At 40.2% G+C, this 25,087-nt stretch overlaps 1 protein-coding gene across 2 annotated transcripts in view; it reads left to right on the plus strand.

Annotated features, from left to right (window-relative positions):
• The window catches only part of LOC124615973 (venom dipeptidyl peptidase 4-like), a 572,498-nt gene extending 552,472 nt beyond the window's left edge, over positions 1–20,026 (plus strand). For both annotated transcript variants that reach the window (XM_047144175.1, XM_047144174.1), the window contains exons 12-16: positions 7,765–7,946; positions 15,254–15,448; positions 15,562–15,722; positions 17,919–18,130; positions 19,209–20,026. In XM_047144175.1, the coding sequence (XP_047000131.1) occupies positions 7,765–7,946; positions 15,254–15,448; positions 15,562–15,722; positions 17,919–18,130; positions 19,209–19,304 (846 nt within the window). In that variant the 3' untranslated portion in view covers positions 19,305–20,026. The remainder of the gene's footprint in view (positions 1–7,764; positions 7,947–15,253; positions 15,449–15,561; positions 15,723–17,918; positions 18,131–19,208) is intronic.
• Positions 20,027–25,087: the final 5,061 nt, after the last annotated feature.

The raw sequence follows: 25,087 nt of genomic DNA on the forward strand, positions 1-25,087 counted from the left end.
GTGTATGACACCACCTGGTGACATCATATCCTTGCCACATTATACAAGTGGGGTCTCTGAGGCTCACTCCCGATTTTATCCAAAATTTCTTGTCGCTTCGTACTTTTCATGTCCAGCTTGGTATCTCCCATAGTTCCCCCCATATCCAGGAGAATGGGGTCGCACAGGGCCATTAACAGTCTAGCAGCAGCTGTAGGCCCGTCCGTCTCACCTTCTCTGTATGCAGACAACTTCTGCATTTCGAACTGCTCCACCAGTACTGGTGTTGCTGAGCAGCACCTACAGAGATTCGTCCACAAGGCAGTCCTGGGCTCTAGCCCATGGTTTCCAGTTTTTGGCTGCAAAGTTGTGTGTTATGCATTTCTGTTGGCATCATACCATTAATCCGGAACCAGAACTTTACCTTAATGATGATCCACTCACCATAATGGAGACATATTGATTCTTAGGACTGGTTTTTGATGCCCGATTGACTTGGCTTCCCGATCTCCAACAGCTTAAGTGGAAGTGCTGGCAGCACCTCAATGCCCTCCTGCCTGAGCAACACGCAGATTGCTGTACGCTGCTGCAGCTCTACAGAGCCCTTGTTCAATCCTGCCTTGATTATGGGAGTGTGGTTTATGGTTCAGCGGCACCCTCAGCATTGGGTTTACTCAACCCAGTACACCACTGTGGCATTCACCTAGCGACAGGAGCTTTTAGGGCCGAGTCCAGTGACCAGCGTCCTGGTGGAGGCCGGAGTCCCTCCATTGCTGGTTAGGCATGCACAATTGCTCTCCAGTTACATTGCATGTGTTCATCATTCTCCTGCACATCTGAATTACTGTCTCCTTTTCCCACCCACAGTGGTTCATCTCCCTCATTGGCAGCCCAGGTCAGGGCTTACAATTGCAGTTTGTGTGTGATCCCTTCTCTCCGAACTGGAGTCCTTGCCTTTACCACCTATACTCAAGTTTCATTTGCAAACGCCTCCATGGTGTACACCTATGCCATGGCTTTGCCTAGACCTACCACGTGGCCCTAAGGACTCAGTTAACCCTGCAACTCTCCATTGTCAAAAAAATGGCTCTGAGCACTATGGGACTTAACATCTGAGGTCATCAGTGCCCTAGAATTTAGAACTACTTAAACCTAACTAACCTAAGGACATCACACACATCCATGGCCGAGGCAGGATCCAAACCTGCAACCATAGTGGTCGCACGGTTTCAGACTGTAGTGCCTAGAACCGCTCGGCCACTCCAGCCGGCCTCTCCACTGTCACTTCCTCTCGATTGTCAACATTTACCGGGGCCATGAAGTGGTTTACACCAATGGCTCAATGGTTGATGGTCACATTGGCTTTGCCTATGTTCATGGAGGACATGAAAGAACAGCACTCCTTGTCAGATGGCTGCAGTGTTTTCACTGCAGAGCTGGTGGCCATATCTTGGCTCTTGAGCACATCCACTCATGCTGAGGCGAGTGATTTCTCCTGTGTACTGACTCCTTGAGCCTACAAACTATCGACCAGTGCTACCCTTGTCATCCTTTGGTAGTGACCATCCAGGAGTCCATCTATGCCCTGGAATGGTCAGTCATTCAGTGGTGTTTATATGGGCCCCAGGTCATGTCGGAATCGCAGGCAATGAACATTCTGACAGGCTGGTCAAACAGGCCATGCAGAAACTGCTTATGGATTCTCAGAAACCGACCTGCATTCAGTATTATGCCGCAAGGTTTTGTGGCTTTGTGAGATGGAATGACATATCCCCAGTATGCACAACAAGCTGTGTGCCATTAAGGAAACTATGAATGTGTGGAAGACCTCTGTGTGCGCCTCTTACAGGGAGTCTGTGGTTCTCTGTCAGCTCCGCACTGGCCATATGTGGCTGACACATGGTTACCTCCTATGTTGCGAGGACCCACCTCGGTGTCACTGTGGCTCATGAATGATTATCATCCATCTCTTGCTGGACTGCCCACTTTTAGCCGCTCTGCGCCGGACATTTAATTTTCCCGGCACCCTACCTTCGGTGTTGGGTGACAATGCCGCAACAGCAGCTTTAGTTTTACGTTTTATTTGTGAGGGTGAGTTTTATCACTTGCTCTAAGTTTTAGCACATATCCTTTGTCCCTGTGTGTCCTCCACTTTAGTGCTTTCAGGGTGGAGGTTTTAATGTGTTGCAGAGTGGCTGGCTTTTCCTTTTTATCCTCATTGTCAGCCAGCCATGGTAATCTGCTTTCTTGTTTTAACCTCTTCTACCTATTTCTTGTGTCTTTGTGGTTTTCTTGTCTCCTTTTGTCCATTTAATTGTTTGTTGCCCTTCAGTCAGTGTTGGGTTTTTCCTTTCATTCTGTTTTGTGCTGTAAGTCTCATTATCTTATTATCACCCTTGTGCCATTGTTTCCTTCTGAACAAGGGACCGATGACCTTACAGTTTGGTCCCTTCCCCCCTCTTTTAACCCAACCGACCAACCAACCACAACAGTGGTGCCAACGATGGTGCCAGACATTACAGTGCACCTCCCACCATGTGGAGCTTACAACAAACTGAAAGATGAGCTCATATCCCACTATACAAATTCCAGCTATCTCAGTGTAAGGCAAGTACTACACCAGGAGAAACAGGGTGACAAGCCCCATCAGAGTTCTGGTGAGATCTTTGTAATTTAGCGATCAGCCCCACAGTGTCCAGTGATTTGTTACTACACAGTTGGCAGCAACAACTGCTGACACAAGTATGGATGGCATTGGTGGTATACAATGATAAGTCACACAAAAAATTACTGCAAGTTGCTGATAGGGTCTACGAAACACTTCAGGTGTCTGCAACAATTGCCATAACATTGGTGGACCACTGCTTGCCAAGCTTAACTGAGACAATGACTCCAGATTCCGCAGCTATCACATCACAATACCTGTTGAGCATTTCGAATGAAATCTGAAGCTTAAGAACCACGGTGGAAGCACTGGCAACACTGATGTGCATGCAGCAGCAATGACATGGCTGTAGCAGTTGAACTCAGGACCATTGGAAGAGCTCCCATAGTGTTTGCTGTTGCAACAAGCATGTTGGCCAACACTCAATAAAGTGTACTTCACCATGCAGTTACTCACATAACCAGTGCATCCACAGTAGCAGTATAGTGTCTACCCACTGTCAGCAGCAGCCACCTCGACATGCACATTCAACAACGTCAAGAAGATTGTAAGTGGCAGACAGGCATACAGGAACGATATTCCTTGTAGACACTAGCTCTGATATCAACACACTGCCTGCCAGCAATGTGCCAGACAACAAACCGGATATACAAATACGGTTGAAGGCAGTCAACAACTCTGCAATCAACACCTATGGATACAAATAGTTCACTTGTTTCTCTAGGCATTTGTACTTAGTGATATCTCTCAACCTATTTTCAGTACTGACTTCCTCAAAAACTTTGTTCTAGCAGTTGACCTACAAGGTACATGACTACTGAGTTCAGTTGACAAGAGTGCAGTATCAGGGGCCAGAGACCATCCTGTTTACAGTGTGTTAAAGAGAATCGACAATGCATGCACCTCCAACAAACATAGTACAATTACAACATAGAAGCCTTCTGAGAACCACACAACTACAGCATCAAGAAAATGCAGATATACATTCTCTGTAATGATGTCAACACAATAGAACTACACTCGGACAACCCGTCTCACTATGTGCACACAGAATTGCACCTGAGTGCTTAACAGAGACAAAGGCAATTTTTGAGGAAATGTTGCAGACTGAAATCATTTATTGGTCTGACAGCACTTGCCTTTGTCCCTCCACCTTTTCCACAAGACAGGTAGCTCATGAGGTTTGGTGATTACCAGGCCTTAAATGCAAGAATGATACCAGACCAGTATCTGGTCTCCAACGCAGGGGACTTCACATGCACACCTGCTGGTGTAAAGGATTTTAGTGTCCTTGATTGTAAAGAAGTATAGAACAAGATACCAGTAGCGACTGGACTGTTTGACCATGGAAAAGTATTACATGAAAACAAATGCATTATTGGGATGACTCAAGTCACATTCCTAGGCCGTACTGTTTCAGCTGACAGCATTTGCCTGTTGGCAGAGAAGACTGAAGCACTACAGTCTCTGCCAAATCCAGCAGATTACCATCAACTGAGATCATTCCTGGGTATGGAATATTGTTGCCGCCATCACCTCCCAGTAATGGCGGTTGTACAGACACTGCTCACAGATTCTCTCAAGGGTTGTGACATCACTGTACATAGACCTGTTAAGTGGACACACAAAATGGACAAGGCATCCCATGACCTCCAGGTGAGCTTCAGTCAAGCAGTGTTACTCGCTCACCTGTTGTCTCATGCACACCTGCCTATAGCCATCAAAGCAAGTCAGTCATAATCGGAGCAGCACTCTAAAACGTTTTGACAAGCTTAATAGAAGTGGTGTGCATGAAGTAGAGAGCTGTTAGTAATCTACAAAGCAGTCAGATAATTCAGACATCAAATAGAAGCTCGACCAGTGACTGTTTTTACAGATCATAAATCCGTTACTTTGCCATTCAAGAACTTCAGTGGCGAGTGCTCACTTAGTCATTGTCAACATACTAAGCTTGTAAGCCAGTTTATTTCAGACACTCAACATATTAAAGGTGCTGAAAATTTAGTGACTGACCACTTTTCTCATATTTGTGGTCCGGTGGAGACTGTAGACTACTGTTACGGAGGAGGCACTTGTTACGGCTTCTGCACCACTTGTTACGGCTTCTCTCCACTTGTTAGCAGACGACACAGTGGCTGCACCAAAGAATGAGATGGCATGGAGCTTTACAATTATTTATTGAACTTTCTTTACAATTTATCCCTCATCATTGCTGCCCAGCCAGCCCGGATCTTTCCGCCTGGCTGTTGCTGTGTAGATTCTCCGACAATGCAAGCAACGCGTGCCACTGATCGCACTCAGCAGCCTCAGGCCACCAGTGCTCCGCTGAAGCCAGGATGCCCTGTGGTTGAGATGAACTCGTCCACATGCCGTGGGGCCAGCTGCTGACGCCTGCTGCACCGGCGGCCGGGAAGCCATCAGTCGCGATGTCTGCAAGGTCCCGTCATGGACGGACCACGCGCAGTGGGGCTGGATTGCCGTGAGGTCTGGACGTCAGTCCCTGGTGGCACCTGTGACCTAGATCGCGCTGCGGCCGGTCCTGCTGGAAGTTCTCGCTGTAGTTAGTCAGCCATGGTGCCGACCAAACTTGGGCCAACCCCCAGAACTGAAGTTGACAAGTTGACATCTGGCAGCGAACGGATGACTCCTGCGAGCTGGAACAGACTTCCGAAATTGTCACCTACAAAGACTGAACATTCGGACACAGAGCACATCCGTCCTCAGATCCGAACTGCTTCCTAATGGCTTCTGTCTGTTGCTGCCTGCACTCCATTATTTATATCCAGAAGGAGGACGTTTTTTACCCTTTTGTTATTACTCCCGCAGTATACTGCAGCATAACTTAGCGTGCTGGCCACACTTCCCCTTACTCAGCACTCTCCAGGCTTTGCTCGGTTCTCGGTCTGTGTGTGTCCTTGCGTCAGCTTGTTGGTAGACTGCTACTGTCAGCAAGGCTATCCGTGCCATGCTTACTTTGGAACGCCTCGGTCGCCGGCTGCCTCTGTTTTGCCATTCTCCACTGCGTGAAGCAACACTTACGACATGTGGCCAGAACACTACAGAGGACTCACAGCACAGCAGGACACTGATCCACAGTGACAACGGTTTTTGAGTTACTTATCTACAGAGCTACACCTCAACCAGATCACTATGCCCAACTCTATGTTGAAACTGTGGTGTGACATATCCCAGAACAAGCCAAGCCCATATATTTCACAGAAGTGCTGCAAGACAGCCTTCAACTGCATCTTTGGCTCTCATCAGGGGACAATGCTATGGTCAGATTTTTTTATGGGCCACTTTGTGTGGCCTTCCCTGAAGGAAAATGCATGCATGTGGGCACATTTCAGCATACTGTGCCAACAGAGCAAATTTTGTCACCACTTACATGCTGATGGTAACTTCCAAGGTGCACCAGCTAGATCTGCCCATGTTCACAGCGATCTCGTTGGCCCTCTTCCACCATTGGATGTTTAACAGATACATGTTCATGGCCACAGATAGGTACACATGGTACGGAGAGGCAACCCTGAGTGCTGACATCTCAGCAGAAACTATGAAAAAAATATTTATGTGAACATGGATTGCACATTTTGGCTACCCTCTCCAAGTTACAACTGATCAAAGTTGCCAATCTGAACCTACTTGTTCCATGAAATAGCCAAAATCTGTAGCTTTTGCAGCACCATACAACTGGCTGTCACCCCACTAGTATGGTAGAATGGTGGCAAAGACCCTTGAAGGTATCACTAATGTGTCACCAAGAAAAGTGGATGGAGGAACTTCATTTAGTCCTCTTAGGCCTCTGAATTGCATACAAACTTAATATTGATAGCCAAAATTGTTAATGGTTAGCCTCTACACAGTCCAGCAGATTGCTTATTGCCAGCACCGCTATCTGACATGGTGGAACTTCCACAGTTAGTGCAGCAGTTAAAACACCCCTGCACCAATATCCATGGCCTGCTCCTTATCACCATGTGCACAAAGACTTACACAGCTGTTTGCATGTTGTGCTGTGTACAGATTCAAGTCAGATTGCCACTACAGCCACCATACACCAGCCCTTTCCCAGTGTTGAGTAGAGGGGATCACACCATGGACATCCTATAAGATGGAACTCCTTTGAAAGTATCCATCAGACTTGTCAAACTGACGTGAATTTTGTGCTCAATGGTACTGGATACCTCATCAACACATCACAGTACAACCACTGGATCATAACTCCCAGACACCAACCAATCCTGCACCTCATCAACACAACACAGTACAGCCACTGGATCATAACTCCCAGACACCAACCAATCCTGCCTCACAACTTGTGGATATACCTGCGCTGCAACTGATAGTGTTGCCATCACCATGACATCTGACCCACACAGGAGCCTGTTGGTGAATAAGGTTTAGGTGCCAGAGCATCCTGGATGTTCCACACTGTATGAGGGGTTGTGTGGCAGTGATGCATTTTTGTACTTTTACACTATGAGAATATCAAGATGTCCATGTGAAGTCTCTGATATGCTTAGTTTAGTTGTCTTTTCTGCAATAATTTAAGTTCTGTGCATTTCCCTTTAGTTTCTTTTATTGAATGTTTTTGTATGCATTTTCGGTATGTCTAAAGGTATGTGCAAATATTTATACAGTTAAAATAAGAGGCCACATTATATTTATAGAGCTCAAGTTGACATGTTCCAGCCAGTTTAAGATTTTCTTTTTGTTTGTGAAATGTGTTTGGTGTGGGGCACTGTATGACTAAATAAGAATTGTTGCAAGTCAGCGTGGACCCCAACAGTGCTGATAGAAATTTTATGATGCTGAAGTGTGACAGGTGTGTGAATAGCACCTGAAATCGACAATGTAGCTGATCCCTCTGCCAGACTTTGCCCAACATTCCACATTACAGTCATATTTTCTGCATCTCCACACTGGAACTTAGTACTTAAGGTTGCTATCTACAATGGCAGGTTACATCATTGATGTATAACATGTTTATGTTATTTATTTTAACCAAAGTATGTAATTACTGAATTCCATTATCTGCATGATTTTAAGTGGAGTATTATTTCTTCAAAAACACAATATCTGAGCTTACTATAATGCTTTTTTTTTTCACCTTTAAGGACAGCAAGAAGGTCATGGTATGGGAAAGTAATGAAGAAATACGGAAACTGCTGCAACACAAATCACTGCCATCAGTGCGTCACTTACAGGTTGAGGTACCAGGAGGATTCAAAGCTCAAGTTCAAATGTGGCTCCCACCTAACATAGATAGGAAGCAGAAATATCCATTGCTGATAAATGTGTAAGTACAGCCTTTGTGGCAGAACTCTATTGATGTTATTTTGTTTTGGGATCAAAATGTAACCCAGCTTTCATCACCTGTCACAACATCATACGTTACTGATGTTGATGCGATTATCACCATACACAGCGTTTATTCTTCTGTGGATCTTGGTTGTAGGCACATTCTGTGCAGTTAGAAACTTGATTGTAGCACATTGTTCCTCAGGCACCGACATAGTTATCACCATGTTACACGCAACAATTTGGAGCCCTCTAGTGGCAGAGGGTTAGAACTTGTGTCAGCAAAGTGGAAAAGTAGACAGATTAATATGCATGACATGTAATACCTCACCCAATATTGAGAACAGAATAAAAAAATTCTGATGAATTACTTTTCAGCACACCCTCATATACGCTTTTATGAGGTAGGACAAGTGGTCAGCTGTGGCTTTGATGAAGGAACCATTGCCTGAAATGGCTCGGAAAAACCTAAATCAGGTTGGCTGTACAGAATTGGAAAAGCAAAATGGCATGGTAAAAGCAAATATTCCCTAAAAGCAAGTATTCCTTATCTGTGTTGTATTTGCCATAAAATTATCATGCAATCAAAGTTTCAGTTGTACCAATAGTCTTAGCACTAATAAAAAAATTCACTGTGGGCAACTTCACAATGTGTATAATTCAGCATTGCTATACACAAAACTTCTTGCTGTGAATGGCCCATCTAGCTTTACCACTAACTTAATGTTTGCATGACTATTAGTCTCAAATGGATAATTTGGTAGAGAAAAGGTTACATTACAAGGAAACAGAATGGCTGGCGCATAACTGCCTTTGGGAGGCAAAATTCCTGATGCAGTTAACTGAAACATTTAAAACAGAACACAGCAATCCTAGCTTTTGAAACTTAATATTGTTTCTTTGGGGAGGAAAGAGGAAATTACTGAGAAGTATTGGAAAGGTACAGTAAGTCACTTAGTGGTTGAGAACAAACCACCTTTTGACAATAAACAATCCCAAATATGAAATTAATATTGAAGTCTCCAAAAATAATGAGTCTCAAGTTAAGACTCCATAATCTTATTAATAATCTCCCTACCTGTTTGCCTAATCTTAAGATATGTCTTGTAATAGCTTGATCAGACAGTGAAAAGCCCAGGATGAAATAACAGCAACAAAACAGGATAAATTGCTTCTCACCAATGAGAGCAGTTGCTGACTGGCAGACAAGCACATTTAAAGTTCAGGGTGATTATGATTCAAGTTTCAGTTCCAAAAAGCTGTAGAAAATGAACCACTGCTCAGAATGATGTCAAATTTTAATGGAATTTATTGTAGAAGAAGGGCGAAATGTTATGGAGAGAAAAATTAACAAAAATTCTACCACTAGATGGCAGTGTCAGTGGAAGAATATGCAAAATTAAGATACATGGTACACAGCTGTTCCTCAGTTTTCATCGAAAATGCTCAGCATTACTGTCTCTATGCACGATCACATGCTGCTGGCAAAGCTCGTTTGTACAAGAATGGTGACTATGGCAGTAGCTCTGCAGAAGTACCGGACACTCAAGCATGTGGAAAATAGTGTTTGTCCATTGTCTACCAAGGACCTGGAGAGAATAAATATGAAATTAAAAAAGACAGGTTTGTTTTAAGTGGAGTGTGGCAGAGGCAGGATCTGACGTCAGTAGATGATGCAGGAGTAGTCAAGTGGTGTTATGCAAAGATGTAGTACACCAGGAATTGTTTAAACATTGGACATGACAGCGAGTATGGCGCATAAAATTTTAAGAAATGTCCTGCATTGCTGTCTATACAAAATTCAGAAGATGCTTCATGCTGACCTTCCAGTGAGACAAACGTTCTCTCTAGAATTTCTTACTTGTGTGGAAGTGGATGGTGAATGGCCATGGAACATTGTATGGACAGACAAAGCCCATTTCCTTCTCCAAGGACCTGTCAATTACACAGAATTTTTTTTTTTTTTTTAAGCAGATAGGTCGTTCACATTGCACAGTATCACAGTCTGGTTGGTTTAATGTGTAACTCACACCATAGCCATCATACTGCACATCATCTGTCATTTGGAGCCAAACCCATTTATGTTACAACACTTATAGCGCCATCTAGTGGGGAAAATTTTCGTTGAATTTTTTGTCATTGAATGGCAGCCCATTCTTCCTTAAGAGCCAAAACCAGAGAAGGTAGTTATGTTGGATGCTGGGGTCTGGAACAAAGTTGACGTTCTCACTCATGCCAAAGATGTTCTATTGAGTTCAGTTCAGTCCACTTCAAGAATTTTACTGTTCACAAACAATTGTCTCACAGAAGTTATATTATGACAAGGTGCATTGTCATACTAATACAGTGGTCATGATGCCCAAACTGTTCCTCTACTGCATGAAGTAAATAATGTAAAATTTGTTGATATCATTCTGCATTTAGTGTTTTCCTATGCACAATAAGGAGCTCACACCCTAACCCCCAAATACACCCGATACCGTATTACCAGTTCCTCCATACTTCACTTTTGGCACTGCACATGATGGCAGGTAATGTTCTTGAGGGATTTGCCAAAGCCAAATCCTTCCAGGAGATAGCCACAGGCTATAGCATGATTCATCACTCCAAATCACTTGTTTCCAGTCATCCACTGTCCAATGACGCCACTCTTTACACCACCTCAAGTATCACTTAGAATTGACTACAGAAATGTGTGGCTTCTGAGGAGCTGCTCAGGAATTTTATTCCATTCTGTTTTAACTCCCTATGCACAATCAAGATGCTTGATGGACTGCTGGTAGCACTTTCAAACTCACGAGTGATTCCTTCTGTTGATTTCATACAATTTTTTTACAACCACCCTCTGCAGTGCTCAACAGTCCCTGTTCAATAGTAAATGAAATCTCCCTAGCCTTGCCTTAGCCATGACAGTTCCTTCCCTTGTCCACTTCGCATCGCATCAACCACAGTCAACTTAGAGAGCTTTACAAGGGCTGAAATGTTCCTGATAGATCTGATACTCAGGTGACATCCTATGACCACCTCAGATTCAAAGCCCTGGCTAATCCATTCTGCTGCTACTGCTTCTCTTATGACGACCCAGTACTCCCCACCTCAATTTATACTGGCAGGATTGCTTCTCATGTCATCTTGTGGTCAATTTCGCATTATATAGTGGTGTCCGGATATTTCTGATTAGATTGTGTGTGCACATTTTTTTCTACCCAAAGAAGAATTTAACCCAATTGCTTTACCTACTTTTAAATGTGTCTCTCTGTGACACAGTAATTCCCCTATGTGGTGAGTAGGCACCTGTCCTATTTCATTGCTGTTAGTAGTAATAGCTTGCACATTTCCAAATCTATTGTGGACTACACCAACATTTTCTCCTACAGTGTTTCCACATATGTTTGACTGTCACTCGAATTTTCCAACATTCATAATATCCCGTATAATATTCCACAAAGCAAATGAAGGGCACAAAATGTATAACTGACAAGAACCTGAAATTATTGTCACAATGTCTAAAAAATTTAAAAAATTAAAACTTGCAGTAATGTAATATCTGATTTCAAACTAATATGAATTTTTAAATGTAATTGGGCTTGTATGAAGAATTCAACACTTGACATTATATCTATGAAGAGTTTTAAATCAGGAAATGTCTTTGATTTCAATGCTGTTGTTGTGGTCATCAGTCCTGAGACTGGTTTGATGCAGCTCTCCATGCTACTCTATCCTGAGCAAGCTTCTTCATCTCCCAGTACGTACTGCAGCCTACATCCTTCTGAATCTGCTTAGTATATTCATCACTTGGTCTCCCTCTATGATTTTTACCCTCCACGCTGCCCTCCAATACTAAATTGGTGATCCCTTGATGCCTCAGAACATGTCCTACCAACTGATCCCTTCTTCTAGTCAAGTTGTGCCACAAACTTCTCTTCTCTTCACCCCAATCCTATTCAACACCTCATTAGTTATGTGATCTACCCATCTAATAATCTTCAGCATTCTTCTGTAGCACCACATTTCGAAAGCTTCTATTCTCTTCTTGTCTAACTACTTATCATCCATGTTTCACTTCCATACGTGGGTAGACTCCATACAAATACTTTCAGAAGCGACTTCCTGACACTTAAATCTATACTCGGTGTTAACAAATTTCTCTTCTTCGGAAACGCTTTCCTTGCCATTGCCAGTCTACATTTTTATCCTCTCTACTTTGACCATCATCAGTTATGTTGCTCCCCAAATAGCAAAACTAGTTTACTACTTTGTCTCATTTCCTAATCTAATTCCCTCGGCATCACCCGACTTAATTCTACTACATTCCATTATCCTCGTTTTGCTTTTGTTGATGTTCATCTTATATCCTCCTTTCAAGACACTGTCCATTCTGTTCAACTGCTCTTCCAAGTGCTTTGCTGTCTCTGACAGTGCTCTATCACACTCTTCACGCAGTATCATATCTCCCATTTCATCTTCATCTACATCCTTTTCCCTTTCTATAACATTGCCCTCAAGTACATCGCCCTTGTATAGTCCCTCTATATACTCCTTCCACCTTTCTGCTTTCCCCTCTTTACTTAGAACTGGGTTTCCATCTGAGCTCTTGATATTCATACAAGCGGTTCTCTTTTCTCCAAAGGTCTCTTTAATTTTCCTGTAGGCAGTATCTATTTTACCCCTAGTGAGATAAGCCTCTACATCCTTACATTTGCCCTTTAGCCATGCCTGCTTAGCCATTTTGCACTTCCTGTCGATCTCATTTTTGAGACATTTGTATTCCTTTTTGCCTGCTTCATTTACTGCATTTTTATGTATACTTATATATTCCAATATGAAATATTTATTTAATGGGAAATATTGTGTACTATAACCATGTATGTACCTTGTTTTGGAGTTATTGTTTGTTGTTGTTGTCTTCAGTCCTGAGACTGGTTTGATGCAGCACTCCATGCTACTCTATCCTGTGCAAGCTTCTTCATCTCCCAGTACTTACTGCAACCTACATCCTTCTGAATCTGCTTAGTGTATTTATCTCTTGGTCTCCCTCTACGATTTTTACCCTCCACACTGCCCTCCAACACTAAATTTGTGATCCTGTGATGCCTCAGAAGATGTCCTACCAACCGGTCCCTTCTTCTTGTCAAGTTGTGCCACAAACTCCTCTTCTCCCCAATTCTATTCAATATCTCCTCATTAGTTATGTGATCTACCCATCTAATCTTCAGCATTCTTCTGCAGCACCACATTTCGAAAGCTTCTATTCTCTTCTTGTCCAAACTATTTATCGTCCATGTTTCACTTCCATACATGGCTACACTCCATACAAATACTTTCAGAAATGACTTCCTGACACTTAAATCTATACTCGATGTTAACAAATTTCACTTCTTCAGAAACGCTTTCCTTGCCATTGCCAGTCTACATTTTATATCCTCTCTACTTCGACCATCACCAGTTATTTTACTCCCCAAATAGCAAAACTCCTTTACTACTTCAAGTGTCTCATTTCCTAATCTAATTCCCTCAGCATCACCCGACTTAAATCAACTACATTCCATTATCCTCGTTTTGCTTTTGTTGATGTTCATCTTATACCCTCCTTTCAAGACACTGTCCATTCCGTTCAACTGCTCTTCCAAGTCCTTTGCTGTCTCTGACAGAATTACAATGTCATCGGTGAACCTCGACGTTTTTATTTCTTCTCCATGGACTTTAATACCTACTCCGAATTTTTTTTTAATTTCCTTTACTGCTTGCTCAATATACAGATTGAATAACATCGGGGAGAGGCTACAACCCTGTCTCACTCCCTTCCCAGCCACTGCTTCCCTTTCATGTCCCTCGACTATTATAACTGCCATCTGGTTTCTTTACAAATTGTAAATAGCCTTTTGCTCCCTGTATTTTACCCCTGTCACCTTTAGAATTTGAAAGAGAGTATTCCAGTCAACATTGTCAAAAGCTTTCTCTAAGTCTACAAATGCTAGAAATGTAGGTTTGCCTTTCTTTAATCTATTTTATAAGATAAGTCGTAGGGTCAGTATTGCCTCACGTGTTCCAACATTTCTGCGGAATCCAAACTGATCCTTGCCGAGGTCGGCTTCTAACAGTTTTTCCATTCGTCTGTAAAGAATTCGTGTTAATATTTTGCAGCTGTGACATATTAAACTGATAGTTCGGTAATTTTCACATCTGTCAACACCTGCTTTCTTTGGGATTGGAATTATTATATTCTTCTTGAAGTCTGAGGGTATTTCACGTGTCTCATGCATCTTGTTCAGCAGATGGTAGAGTTTTGTCAGGACTGGCTCTCCCAACACCGTCAGTAGTTCCAATGGAATGTTGTCTACTCCCAGGGCCTTGTTTCGACTCAGGTCTTTCAGTGCTCTGTCAAACTCTTCACGCAGTATCGTATCTCCCATTTCCATAATATTGCCCTCAAGTACATCGCCCTTGTATAGACCCTCTATATACTCCTTCCACCTTTCTGCTTTCCCTTCTTTGCTTAGAACTGGGTTTCCATCTGAGCTCTTGATATTCATACAAGTGGCTCTCTTTTCTCCAAAGGTCTCTTTAATTTTCCTGTAGGCAGTATCTATCTTACCCCTAGTGAGATAAGCCTCTACATCCTTACATTTGTCCTCTAGCCATCCCTGCTTAACCATTTTGCACTTCCTATCGATCTCATTTTTGAGACGTTTGTATTCCTCTTTGCCTGCTTCATTTACTGCATTTTTATATTTTCTCCTTTCATCAATTAATTTCAATATTTCTTCAGTTACCCAAGGATTTCTACTAGCCCTCGTCTTTTTACCTACTTGATCCTCTGCTGCCTTCACTTCTTCATCCCTCAGAGCTACCCATTCTTCTTCTACTGTATTTCTTTCCCCCATTCCTGTCAGTTGTTCCCTTATGCTCTCCCTGAAATTCTGCACAACCTCTGGTTCTTTCAGTTTATCCAGGTCCCATCTCCTTAAATTCCCATCTTTTTGCAGTTTCTTCAGTTTTAATCTACAGTTCATAACCAATAGATTGTTGTCAGAGTCCACATCTGCCCCCGGAAATGTCTTACAATTTAAAACCTGGTTCCTAAAACTCTGTCATACCATTATATAATCTATCTGATACCTACTGGTATCTTCAGGATTCTTCCATGTATACAACCTTCTTTCGTGATTCTTGAACCAAGTATTAGCTAGTTTTGGAGTATCAGAGCAAATAAATTCACTCCCAAAGAGAAAAGAAAAAGATATGGATTATCAATGTGCATGTAAGTTTAAATAAGTAATGTTACTGTATTGTTTTCCATTTCAGCTATGGGGGCCCAGATTCATTTCAAGTCACAAAACGATTCAGTATTGACTGGAGTACATATCTGACAGTGAACAGAAGTATTATTTATGCTGCAATTGACGGTCGTGGTTCTGGATTGAAAGGGAATAAAATGTTGTTTGCTGGCTATCGTCGACTAGGAACGGTTGAAATTGAAGACCAATTAAGTGTAACAAAGTAAGTACAGGTATTAACAATAAGGCTATAGTTACTCAAACTGCTTTTGAAATTGAGTGTGAAATTGTTACTACAAAATTAATCTTAAATATTTTCCTTTCCTTGTCCTGCAGATACATACAGGACAACTTCGATTTTGTTGATAAAAATCGAACAGGTATCTGGGGCTGGAGCTATGGAGGCTATAGCACTGGTATGGCATTAGCAACAGACCGAGAGGGTGTGTTCAAATGTGGAATTGCTGTGGCACCTGTAACAGACTGGGCATATTATGGTAAGAAAATCAGGATTACTCTATCAAAACACTTACATTTAGTATAGTGAATGGTGAAGTAGAAGTAACAAAATGCCATGGAGAACCATGGGAACATCAAATTATAATGAACGGATTATGTTTACAGTTTTTCTCAAGCTGCAAAAATATAGTAAGTTACGAGGTGTGTTTTTTAAGTAAGAAATTAAAAAAAGACATGCTAAGATATCTCAATAATTTTATTATTACATGAAAGCCTGTTCCTTAATCTACTTTTCTACATAATTTCCGTCAATATTGAGGCACTTGTCATAATGTTGTACCAGTTTTTGAGTACTCTCCTCATAAAAGTCTACCACCTGACTTGTTAACCACTGCATCAACACTGTTTTGACTTCATCATCGTCTTGAAGATGCTGACTGCCCAGGTGTTTCTTCAAGTGCAGAAATGGATGGTAGTCACTGGGTGCAAGATCGGGGCTGTATGGAGGATGATCTAGAGTTTCCCATTGAAGAGATGTGAAGAGATCTTTGGTCTGTTTCACCACATGCAGACGGGCATTGTCTTGCAGCAAAACAATGCCCTTGTTCAACTTCCATGGACTGTTGCTTTGATTCTGGTGTGATGTAGGCCACCTGTTTCATCGCCCATAACAATTTGGCTTAAGAAATCATCACCATTGTTGTGGTACCGCTCAAGGAAAGTCAATGCACTGTCTAAACATTTGGTTTTCTGTACATCCGTCAACATTTTTGGTACACAACATGTGCACAGTTTTTGGTAATTCAACTGCTTGGTCACAATGCCATACAAAACACTACAAGAAACATTAGGAAAGTCATCCTGCAAGAAGGAAATCATAAAGCGTCTGTTTTCTCTCACATTATTGTCCACTTCCTGCACCAAACTTTCATTAACAACCGAAGGACGCCCACTCCGTTGTTCATCATGCACATTTGTGTGGCCATCTTTAAATGCTCTCACCCACTTTCTTACCATTCCATCACTCAAAGTTTTCTCCGTAAACTGCACAGATCTCCCATGAATATCGATCACTTTTACACCTTTAGCACTAAGAAATCTTATACCAGCCCGTACTTCACAGTCGATGGGACTCACGATTATCGGAGGCATCTTAAACACTCAGTACACAACGTAAATAAGGAAGAATCAGACTGTAATGGCGTCAGTGAGTAGATTAAGGTACAGGCTTTCATGTACAAATAAAATTATTGAGATATCTTAACATGTCTTTGTTTAGTTTCAAAATGGTACTTACTTAAAAAACACCCCTCGTATTTAATGTTATTGTGCTACAAGCTTCTGTTGAGTTTAAGAGTTGGTGCTGAGGAAATTAATTCACTTGATTACTACTCACATCTTCTTGTAGCTGTTTTATTGGTGTACTGTGGACCTGAGAAAGCATTACCCACATTTCAATTAATGGCCAGTTAAGAGTATGGTCATGCCATGGATGGCAAAAAGGAAAGAAAGGGTTTAATGTTCTCTTGAAGAGAAAGATTTCAGAGATAGAGCAGAAGATAAGATTGGAAAAGGATAAGGGAGAAATCCAGCCAAGTCATTTCTACTGAAATCATCCCAGCATTCACTTCAAGTAATTTAGGTAAAGAGAATGGAAATCTACATGGTCAGATACAGGGAAATGAACCACACTCCTCCACTCAAATGTGCCACCTTGCTTGGTCAGTTGATGGCACTGATCCTCCCTTCCTGCTGATTTATTAGCACATAACAGGTGATGTTTGTTTGAAATAAGGGGATAACCACAGACTACTCCCAGAAATAAGTTATTTTTGTTCTGATGTAGCTCCATAAAACATCATTTAGTCATGCTCTGCCTTTTAGACTCTTGCTCGCCTATGTGAAATATGAAAGCTTTAGTTTTTACTGGATTTGGCTTGAGAAAATCCAGACTGTAGTGCTGAGTGAGGTTTATAAGTGGTTCAGTCAAACCAGTGTCATCTCACACATCCAGAGATTGAGGGTTGAGCACCTATGATAAGTAGTTCATTAGTTAATCTTATATGAAGATGTTAAACTGAGTGGGCACCTAATTTTTTAGGATGTCATCATCTTTTTTTATTAAGTCTCAATTTTGTGATCTGACACTTACATGTAATATAATTTCTCTTTTAATTTGGTTGTTGTTGTTGTTATAATTTAAAAATTCATTTTTGTCTTTCTCATTCTTCTAGATACAATTTATACAGAACGGTACATGGGGTTACCAACTGTAGATGACAATCTAGAAGGATATGTAGCTTCACAACTGATAAACAAAGTTGACAATTTTAGGAATAAAATGTTTTTCTTAGTTCATGGCACACTGGATGATAATGTACACTACCAACAGTCGATGATGCTATCCAAGGCACTGGAACACAAGGATATTCTTTTCAGGCAACAGGTAAAAGTCATTGCATAAAGTATGTATTTTTTCCATATATTGCTTTAATGTTTATTACTGAAAATAATTTAGGGACAAGAAACCATCTGTAGTGCAAACAAACCATCATACAGTGTGAACTACACTGAATAATTTGTGGAGAAGTATACATTTTGCCCTCTGTATTTGAACATGAAAGAAAGGACAGATATTAATATGGTTGCTGAATGGCTTTAACAGACAGAAAAAAAGATGAGACTGCTCTCATTGCTATGGAACTATCTGTTGCCTAGCATATTAGGGCGCAGCCGTTTTTTGACCTTGAACTGTATTCTTACACTGTGATAAGCTTCATAAATTATGATTGTTTCAGACATTGGCACTGTTTCATTACAAATGCGTTTTATGGAAAATGTAAACTATGAAGTGTTCAAAACAGAACATAGCCTTATGCTCCAAATTAGTGTACTTATCAAATGTATTCAATGAGTGGTGGTTACCTGTAAAACGGACCGATGATCTCAGAAGTTTGGTCCCATAGGAACTTACCACAAATTTCCAAATTTACCTGTAAAGTGAGACAAATTTGAGCTCAACTATGTCTCCATCTGTTCTTTTCACAATTCAAAACATTTAGACAAGGCATCTAATTTTTGGTGAGCCTGCACAGAAGCTCTGCAGTTTTTGCCTTGTGATGGAGTACAAGAATATGTCTGTAATAAACCCCTCATCTACTGTCACTGAGCTGATCAGTTTGTTTGAAATTTATCACAGGAAACAGTGCAAGATCAAAAAATAATCAAACACTGATCTGCCACAGCAAATAGTTCCTTAATAATTTGAGTAGTCTTTTTTTATTTCTGTTTATGTAGTACACTACTTACAGGCCATCAGCCTTAGTACTTATCTTTGAGTCCACTAATTAATGATTCCCCATTATATTTCAAGTAGTTTTTATTTACAGAAGCTGTACATGTATACTGAACACACATGAAATTTAGGTGATGTACTTCATGCAGAACTCTTCCTCTTTGCAAAGAATCTTTCACAATGCATGATGTGGTAAAAGGAGAATTCAACTCTTTTTCATTTTTGGCAGAGTTATCCAGATGAAGAACATGGACTGTCTGGTGTGAGGCCTCATCTGTACCACACACTTGAAGACTTTCTGGAGGAGTGTTTCAATTTAAAGTGAGGCAGCATGTTTGACCTCAGTTGCTCAACCTGAACTGAATAAGCCCCATAGGAAAGCCTAAATTTATCAGACACTCTGAGCAGTCATGAGATGTTTTTGGGGCTATTTCAGTATACTGGTTAATAGCTTGGAGGAAAAGGTGCATGTTGTGTTTACTAATTACTTGAATGTTGTGAGAACTAGTCAGAAACTTCTGTACGTGTTTTGGGACAGATCTCATAATCAGTACAAGTTTGAAACTGATGTAAGTTACTTTATTTTCACAACACCAAATTTGTTGTATTGAAGCAGAATGTGTGGACTCGATCAATATTCTTTGTATCCTTGCAAATTAAGGTGGTGTACAGTGTGTGGCTTCATCTGTGTCAAGAACTTGATTATTTTGTTTTGTGGACATGTTAATATTATTTGGATCAAAAGAGCAGCTCACAGGAATTTCATTTACTCATTTATATTGTACAGTAAAGAATGGCAGCTGGTTTTTGTCATATATCAACATGACATCACATAAACATAATCATCATCATCATCATCATCATAAGTACACAGCACTTGTGAACTATTTATATGAACAAATGTTGTAAAATTAAATGTACATAATAATTTTTATGTTGTGTGTATATGTTTATGAAATATATGATAATCTTTATTACAGAAATTTATTTTTGTTACTAATATATAAATGAAAAACTTGATGAATAAACTGACTGAATCAAAACTAAGTATTGTAGTAGTTCACAAAATTTTGTTAACAGCATTTACATTAGGTATTGTTGTTCATCCAATCCTTTTTTCACAGAATGAAGTGTATACTGCACCAAAGGTACATTAATCAAAAAAGTAGTTTGGTTAGAGGGCCGCTAATACCTATATCTGATGACTGCTGCTCTTCACTGTGTTGTATCGAAAAGAGAACAGCACCCATAGAATGAAAGGCAAGAACAGATAATGTGAAAATAAAATATGTAACCACTAATGAGAAAGAAGTGCTGTTGTTTAATGCAGCTCTGAACATGAAAATGTTCATGCACACTCATCTGCATTCATGCCACAAAACTGAGCTAGCAGATCTCTCTACACTGATGACACTGCAGATGGGTGCAGCTGAAACAAAGTAAGCTGTATAAACTGCAGACATTTTATGGGTCACTGTTAACATGTTGCTTACAGGTGTTTCGCATGACGAATGACTAAATAAAAAGATTCATGTCATATTTATTTTATTTCTGTAAGTTATCATACCAATGAGAATTGGCAGCAAAATATAGTGTCTAGACATAGTATCCTTGGTAACAATCTTTTAAAAACAACCAACTTAAAAAAAACTCTACACAAAAGGAAAGCAACAGATCTATGATTTAACGCTGCCAAAACATGAATGAATTGATCACAAACAAATCATTGATCACCCTTTTAAAAGACTTGGCAAAACATAACATAGTCTCACACTTCTTAGAATTAAGCTTGTTAATATATTACTTTCACAAGCATATACAGACATCTGAAAGACTTTCAGAAATATTGTAAAAAAAGTAAACTTTAGAAAAGGTAGTTGACATTTGACTAATGCCACCCACTAAAACATTACCAAAATTTACGTATTTCTGATCACTTGAAGACTAACAAATCATTAATTGAATAAGTTTAGGTACTTTTTAATAAAAACAAAAACAAAAAGAAATTAAATGTAACTTATAAGTCATTTCTAATATTGTGGCAGCACCCAATAGTCAATTGTATGCTTCTCCAACCCAAGTGCTGCTCCCAAATGCCTGGTGCTGAAATCAAGGTGGTTCCTAAAATATGGATTGACAGGCTTAATCATGCAAAAGCCTCATTTATACAACACCAGCACAAATGAAAGTTAATACAAGCAAGCAAACAAACATTCCTATGAACAAATATTTACACTGGAGGGTAAACAAGTGAATATGAGAGAAATAACATGCAGGTATGTTAACCCTATGGAAGGTGAGTTGTTGCCTTGACCCAAAATTATTCCATGGTTTAGTGACAAAATTTGGAAACTGTTGAGGAAGCAGAGATTGTTGCATTCGTGTTGCATAAGAATGTGGAAATGTCAACACACAAAAGTTAGTAAAAATTTGTTTGTCTATAAAAAATCGATGCATAAGCATACAATGGTTTGCACCATCATATCTTAGATCTCCATGTAGGGACTATGCAAGAGGACGTCGTTATCAGGAGAAAGAAAACTGGCATTCTACAGATCGGAGCATGGAATGTCAGATCCCTTAATCGGGCAGGTAGAATAGAAAATTTAAAAAGGGAAATGGATAGGTTAAAGTTAGATATAGTGGATATTAGCGAAGTTCAGTGGCAGGAGGAACAAGACTTCTGGTCAGGTGAATACAGAGTTATAAATACAAAATCAAATAGGGGTAATGCAGGAGTAGGTTTAATAATGAATAAAAAAAAATAGGGGTACGGGTAAGCTACTACAAACAGCATAGTGAATGCCTTATTGTGGCCAAGATAGACATGAAGCCCACGCCTTCTACAGCAGTACAAGTTTATATGCCAACTACCTCTGCAGATGACGAAGAAATTGAAGAAATGTATGATGAGATAAAAGAAATTATTCAGATAGTGAAGAGAGATGAAAATTTAATAGTCATGGGTGACTGGAAGTCGATAGTAGGAACAGGAAGAGAAGGAAACGTAGTAGAAATGAAAGAGGAAGCCGCCTGGTAGACTTTTGCACATAGCATAACTTAATCATAGCTAACACTTGGTTCAAGAATCATGAAAGGAGGTTGTATACATGGAAGAAGCCTGGAGATCCTAGAAGGTATCAGAGATACTAGAAGGTAAGACAGAGATTTAGGAACCAGGTTTTAAATTGTAAGACATTTCCAGGGGCAGATGTGGACTCTGACCACAATCTTCTGGTTATGAACTGTAGATTAAAACTGAAGAAACTGCAAAAAGGTGGGAATTTAAGGAGATGGGACCTGGATAAACTGACTAAACAAGAGGTTGTACAGAGTTTCAGGGAGAGCATCAGGGAACAACTGATAAGAATCGGGGAAAGAAATACAGTAGAAGCAAAATGGGTAGCTTTGAGGGATGAAGTAGTGAAGGCAGCAGAGGATCAAGTAGGTAAAAAGATGAGGGCTAGTAGGAATCCTTGTGTAACAGAAGAAATATTGAATTTAATTGATGAAAGGAGAAAAAATATAAAAGCGGTAAATGAAGCAGGCAAAAAGGAATACAAACGTCACAAAAATGATATTGACAGAAAGTGCAAAATGGTTTAGCAGGGATGGCTAGAGGACAAATGTAAGGACATAGAGCCTTATCTCACTAGGGGTAAGATAGATACTGCCTACAGGAAAATTAGAGAGACCTTTGAAGAAAAGAGAACCACTTGCATGAATATCAAGAGCTCAGATGGAAACCCAGTTCTAAGCAAAAAAGGGAAAGATATGCTCTGTGCAAAATTCTACCAGGCAGCTTCCTCTTTCATTTCTTAACCCCAATCCATATTCACCTACTATGTTTCCTTCTCTCCCTTTTCCTAATCTCGAAATCCAATCACCCATGACTATTAAATTTTCGTCTCCCTTCACTACCTGAATAATTTCTTTTATCTCATCATACATTTCACCAATTTCTTCATCCTCTGCAGAGCTAGTTGGCATATAAACTTGTACTACTGTAGTAGGTATGGGCTTCGTGTCTATCTTAGCCACAATAATGCGTTCACTATGCTGTTTGTAGTAGCTTACCCGCACTCCTATTTTTTTATTCATTATTAAACCTACTCCTGCATTACCTCTATTTGATTTATGTCAGCAATATTTCATGGATATTAGGCAGAATCTGAAAGAAACATTATGTCAAAGTAATTTTCCGTCTACATACAAAGGCTTGTGCTCTTCTTGGTTTGGTAAAAGACAATATGGGATTGTGGAGGGCTGGAATTACAGAATACATTGCCAGTGTGTTAAAGCTTACATTGTGGATGGTTAGACAATGCACCACAGGAAGTCAGTCTTAGCTAAGCATTATATCTTCATAGGGAATTCCATGGATTATTCTGCCAAGGAAATCTCGGCCATGACGAGATCCTTCAGGGATTCACTTATTAAGGAACCGGTGGAAATACATTTGGCTGAAGATCTTACTCCTCGTGATGGCGGCTTTCAACTGGATAAGGCGTGGGACCTGGTGATTTCTTTATTAGTGACATGTCTAGCAACAGTTGATTACATTAATTTGACATTAGTATTTTCACTGCATGAGCCAGCATGCATGTAGTATCACCATTACACAAGCACCTGCAGGGTGTAAAACTTGACAGTAGTGACTCATATAGTGGCTGCCTTTGCATATTCACCTCTCCACTAATTTTTGGTATAAAGTTAACAATGTGAACTAACAATCTCCAGTGCAAAACATTCACCTAAAGATGGCTGAATGGTTGTTAGCTGAAATATCATGTCAAGAAATTTACGTCATGTGGCTGCAATTTCAAACATTCATAGAATACTCTTTATGCCGGGAATATTTCAAGAATCATAATATTTATTTGCTTGAGAAAAAATATACATGCAAAAATCCAAACAGTATTTAGAATGTTATGGCATAAAGTCAGCACCGGCATGCCAGTCGGAAACGATAGGGAGGACAAGGCTATGAGAAGAGGTCAGCAATCACAGGCTGACCATCTCCTTCCAGGACAACAACGTAACAGCAACAGCCCCTAGGTGAAGAGGACATAAGCACTGCGACCGACTGGCGGCAGCCAATTTCAATAGCAGCCTCAACATTAGCCACTTCATCCGGAATCTCTATGTAGCACACACTTGTGTTTGTTCTGAAGAAGACTGATTGTTTTGCAGGTTGCCCTATGCTTGAATATGAGTTGTTTGATTGTTTGTCTAGCGAAATGAGTATGCAAGATTCCTAGACACAACATAGAACACAGTATACAGCTCCTAATTATTTCATCTATAATGTCTTTTTTTCAGTGTCAAATAAAATCCACAACTATTTTTTCATAGTTTACTTTCTTGTTTATGTATGATGTTTCTTTGTCCAGATATTCCAGAATGTAAATAACTTCTAGCTTTTGTATAATTTAAGACGAAGTGGGAAACCCTCAATGTCCCAAAAATAGATATTTAGGAAAATGGGAAATAACTTACAGAATTTACACTCCAAACAATTTGTATTTAATGAAATATATATTCTAATATTTGACATTGTTCTAAACATTTCACCCAAATACATTTTAAAAAGGAACATTTGGTATTGAGCACCGACTCACATAAAACTTAAACATTTCTTTCGGATCTGGCAGTAGTTGCACAGTACAAAAAAACTCAAAATTACTAAGAAACATTATAAAAACATCAAAGAACCCACGCACACAATGTCAGAAATCAGTGCTTCCGATAACAGACTTATGGCAATACGGAATGTAGTGAAGTGGAGGCAGGACAACCAGCCACAGAGCAACACAACAACACTATTGAACTGAACAGAAGGGCTATAAAAGATAAGTCACAGGTAGAAAATGTATACAATAATCACTTCTTAAATATAGAAGAAAGCATCGGGACAAACAGTTCAAGAGCAAAATCACAGTAATATGTTGCAATTGTAACTTTAATAAAAGTCAGTCATATGAATGTATCACCAACTTCTTCAATGAAATTAAGAAAACTATACATTCTCTCAAAAATAGAAGCTCATCTGGTTTTGGTGGTGTTTCTGACTGAGTACAAAAATTTGTTCCCATGTAATGAGGTCAG

This window comes from Schistocerca americana, chromosome 5, assembly GCF_021461395.2.
Source record: "Schistocerca americana isolate TAMUIC-IGC-003095 chromosome 5, iqSchAmer2.1, whole genome shotgun sequence".
Taxonomy (NCBI): Eukaryota; Metazoa; Arthropoda; class Insecta; order Orthoptera; family Acrididae; genus Schistocerca; species Schistocerca americana.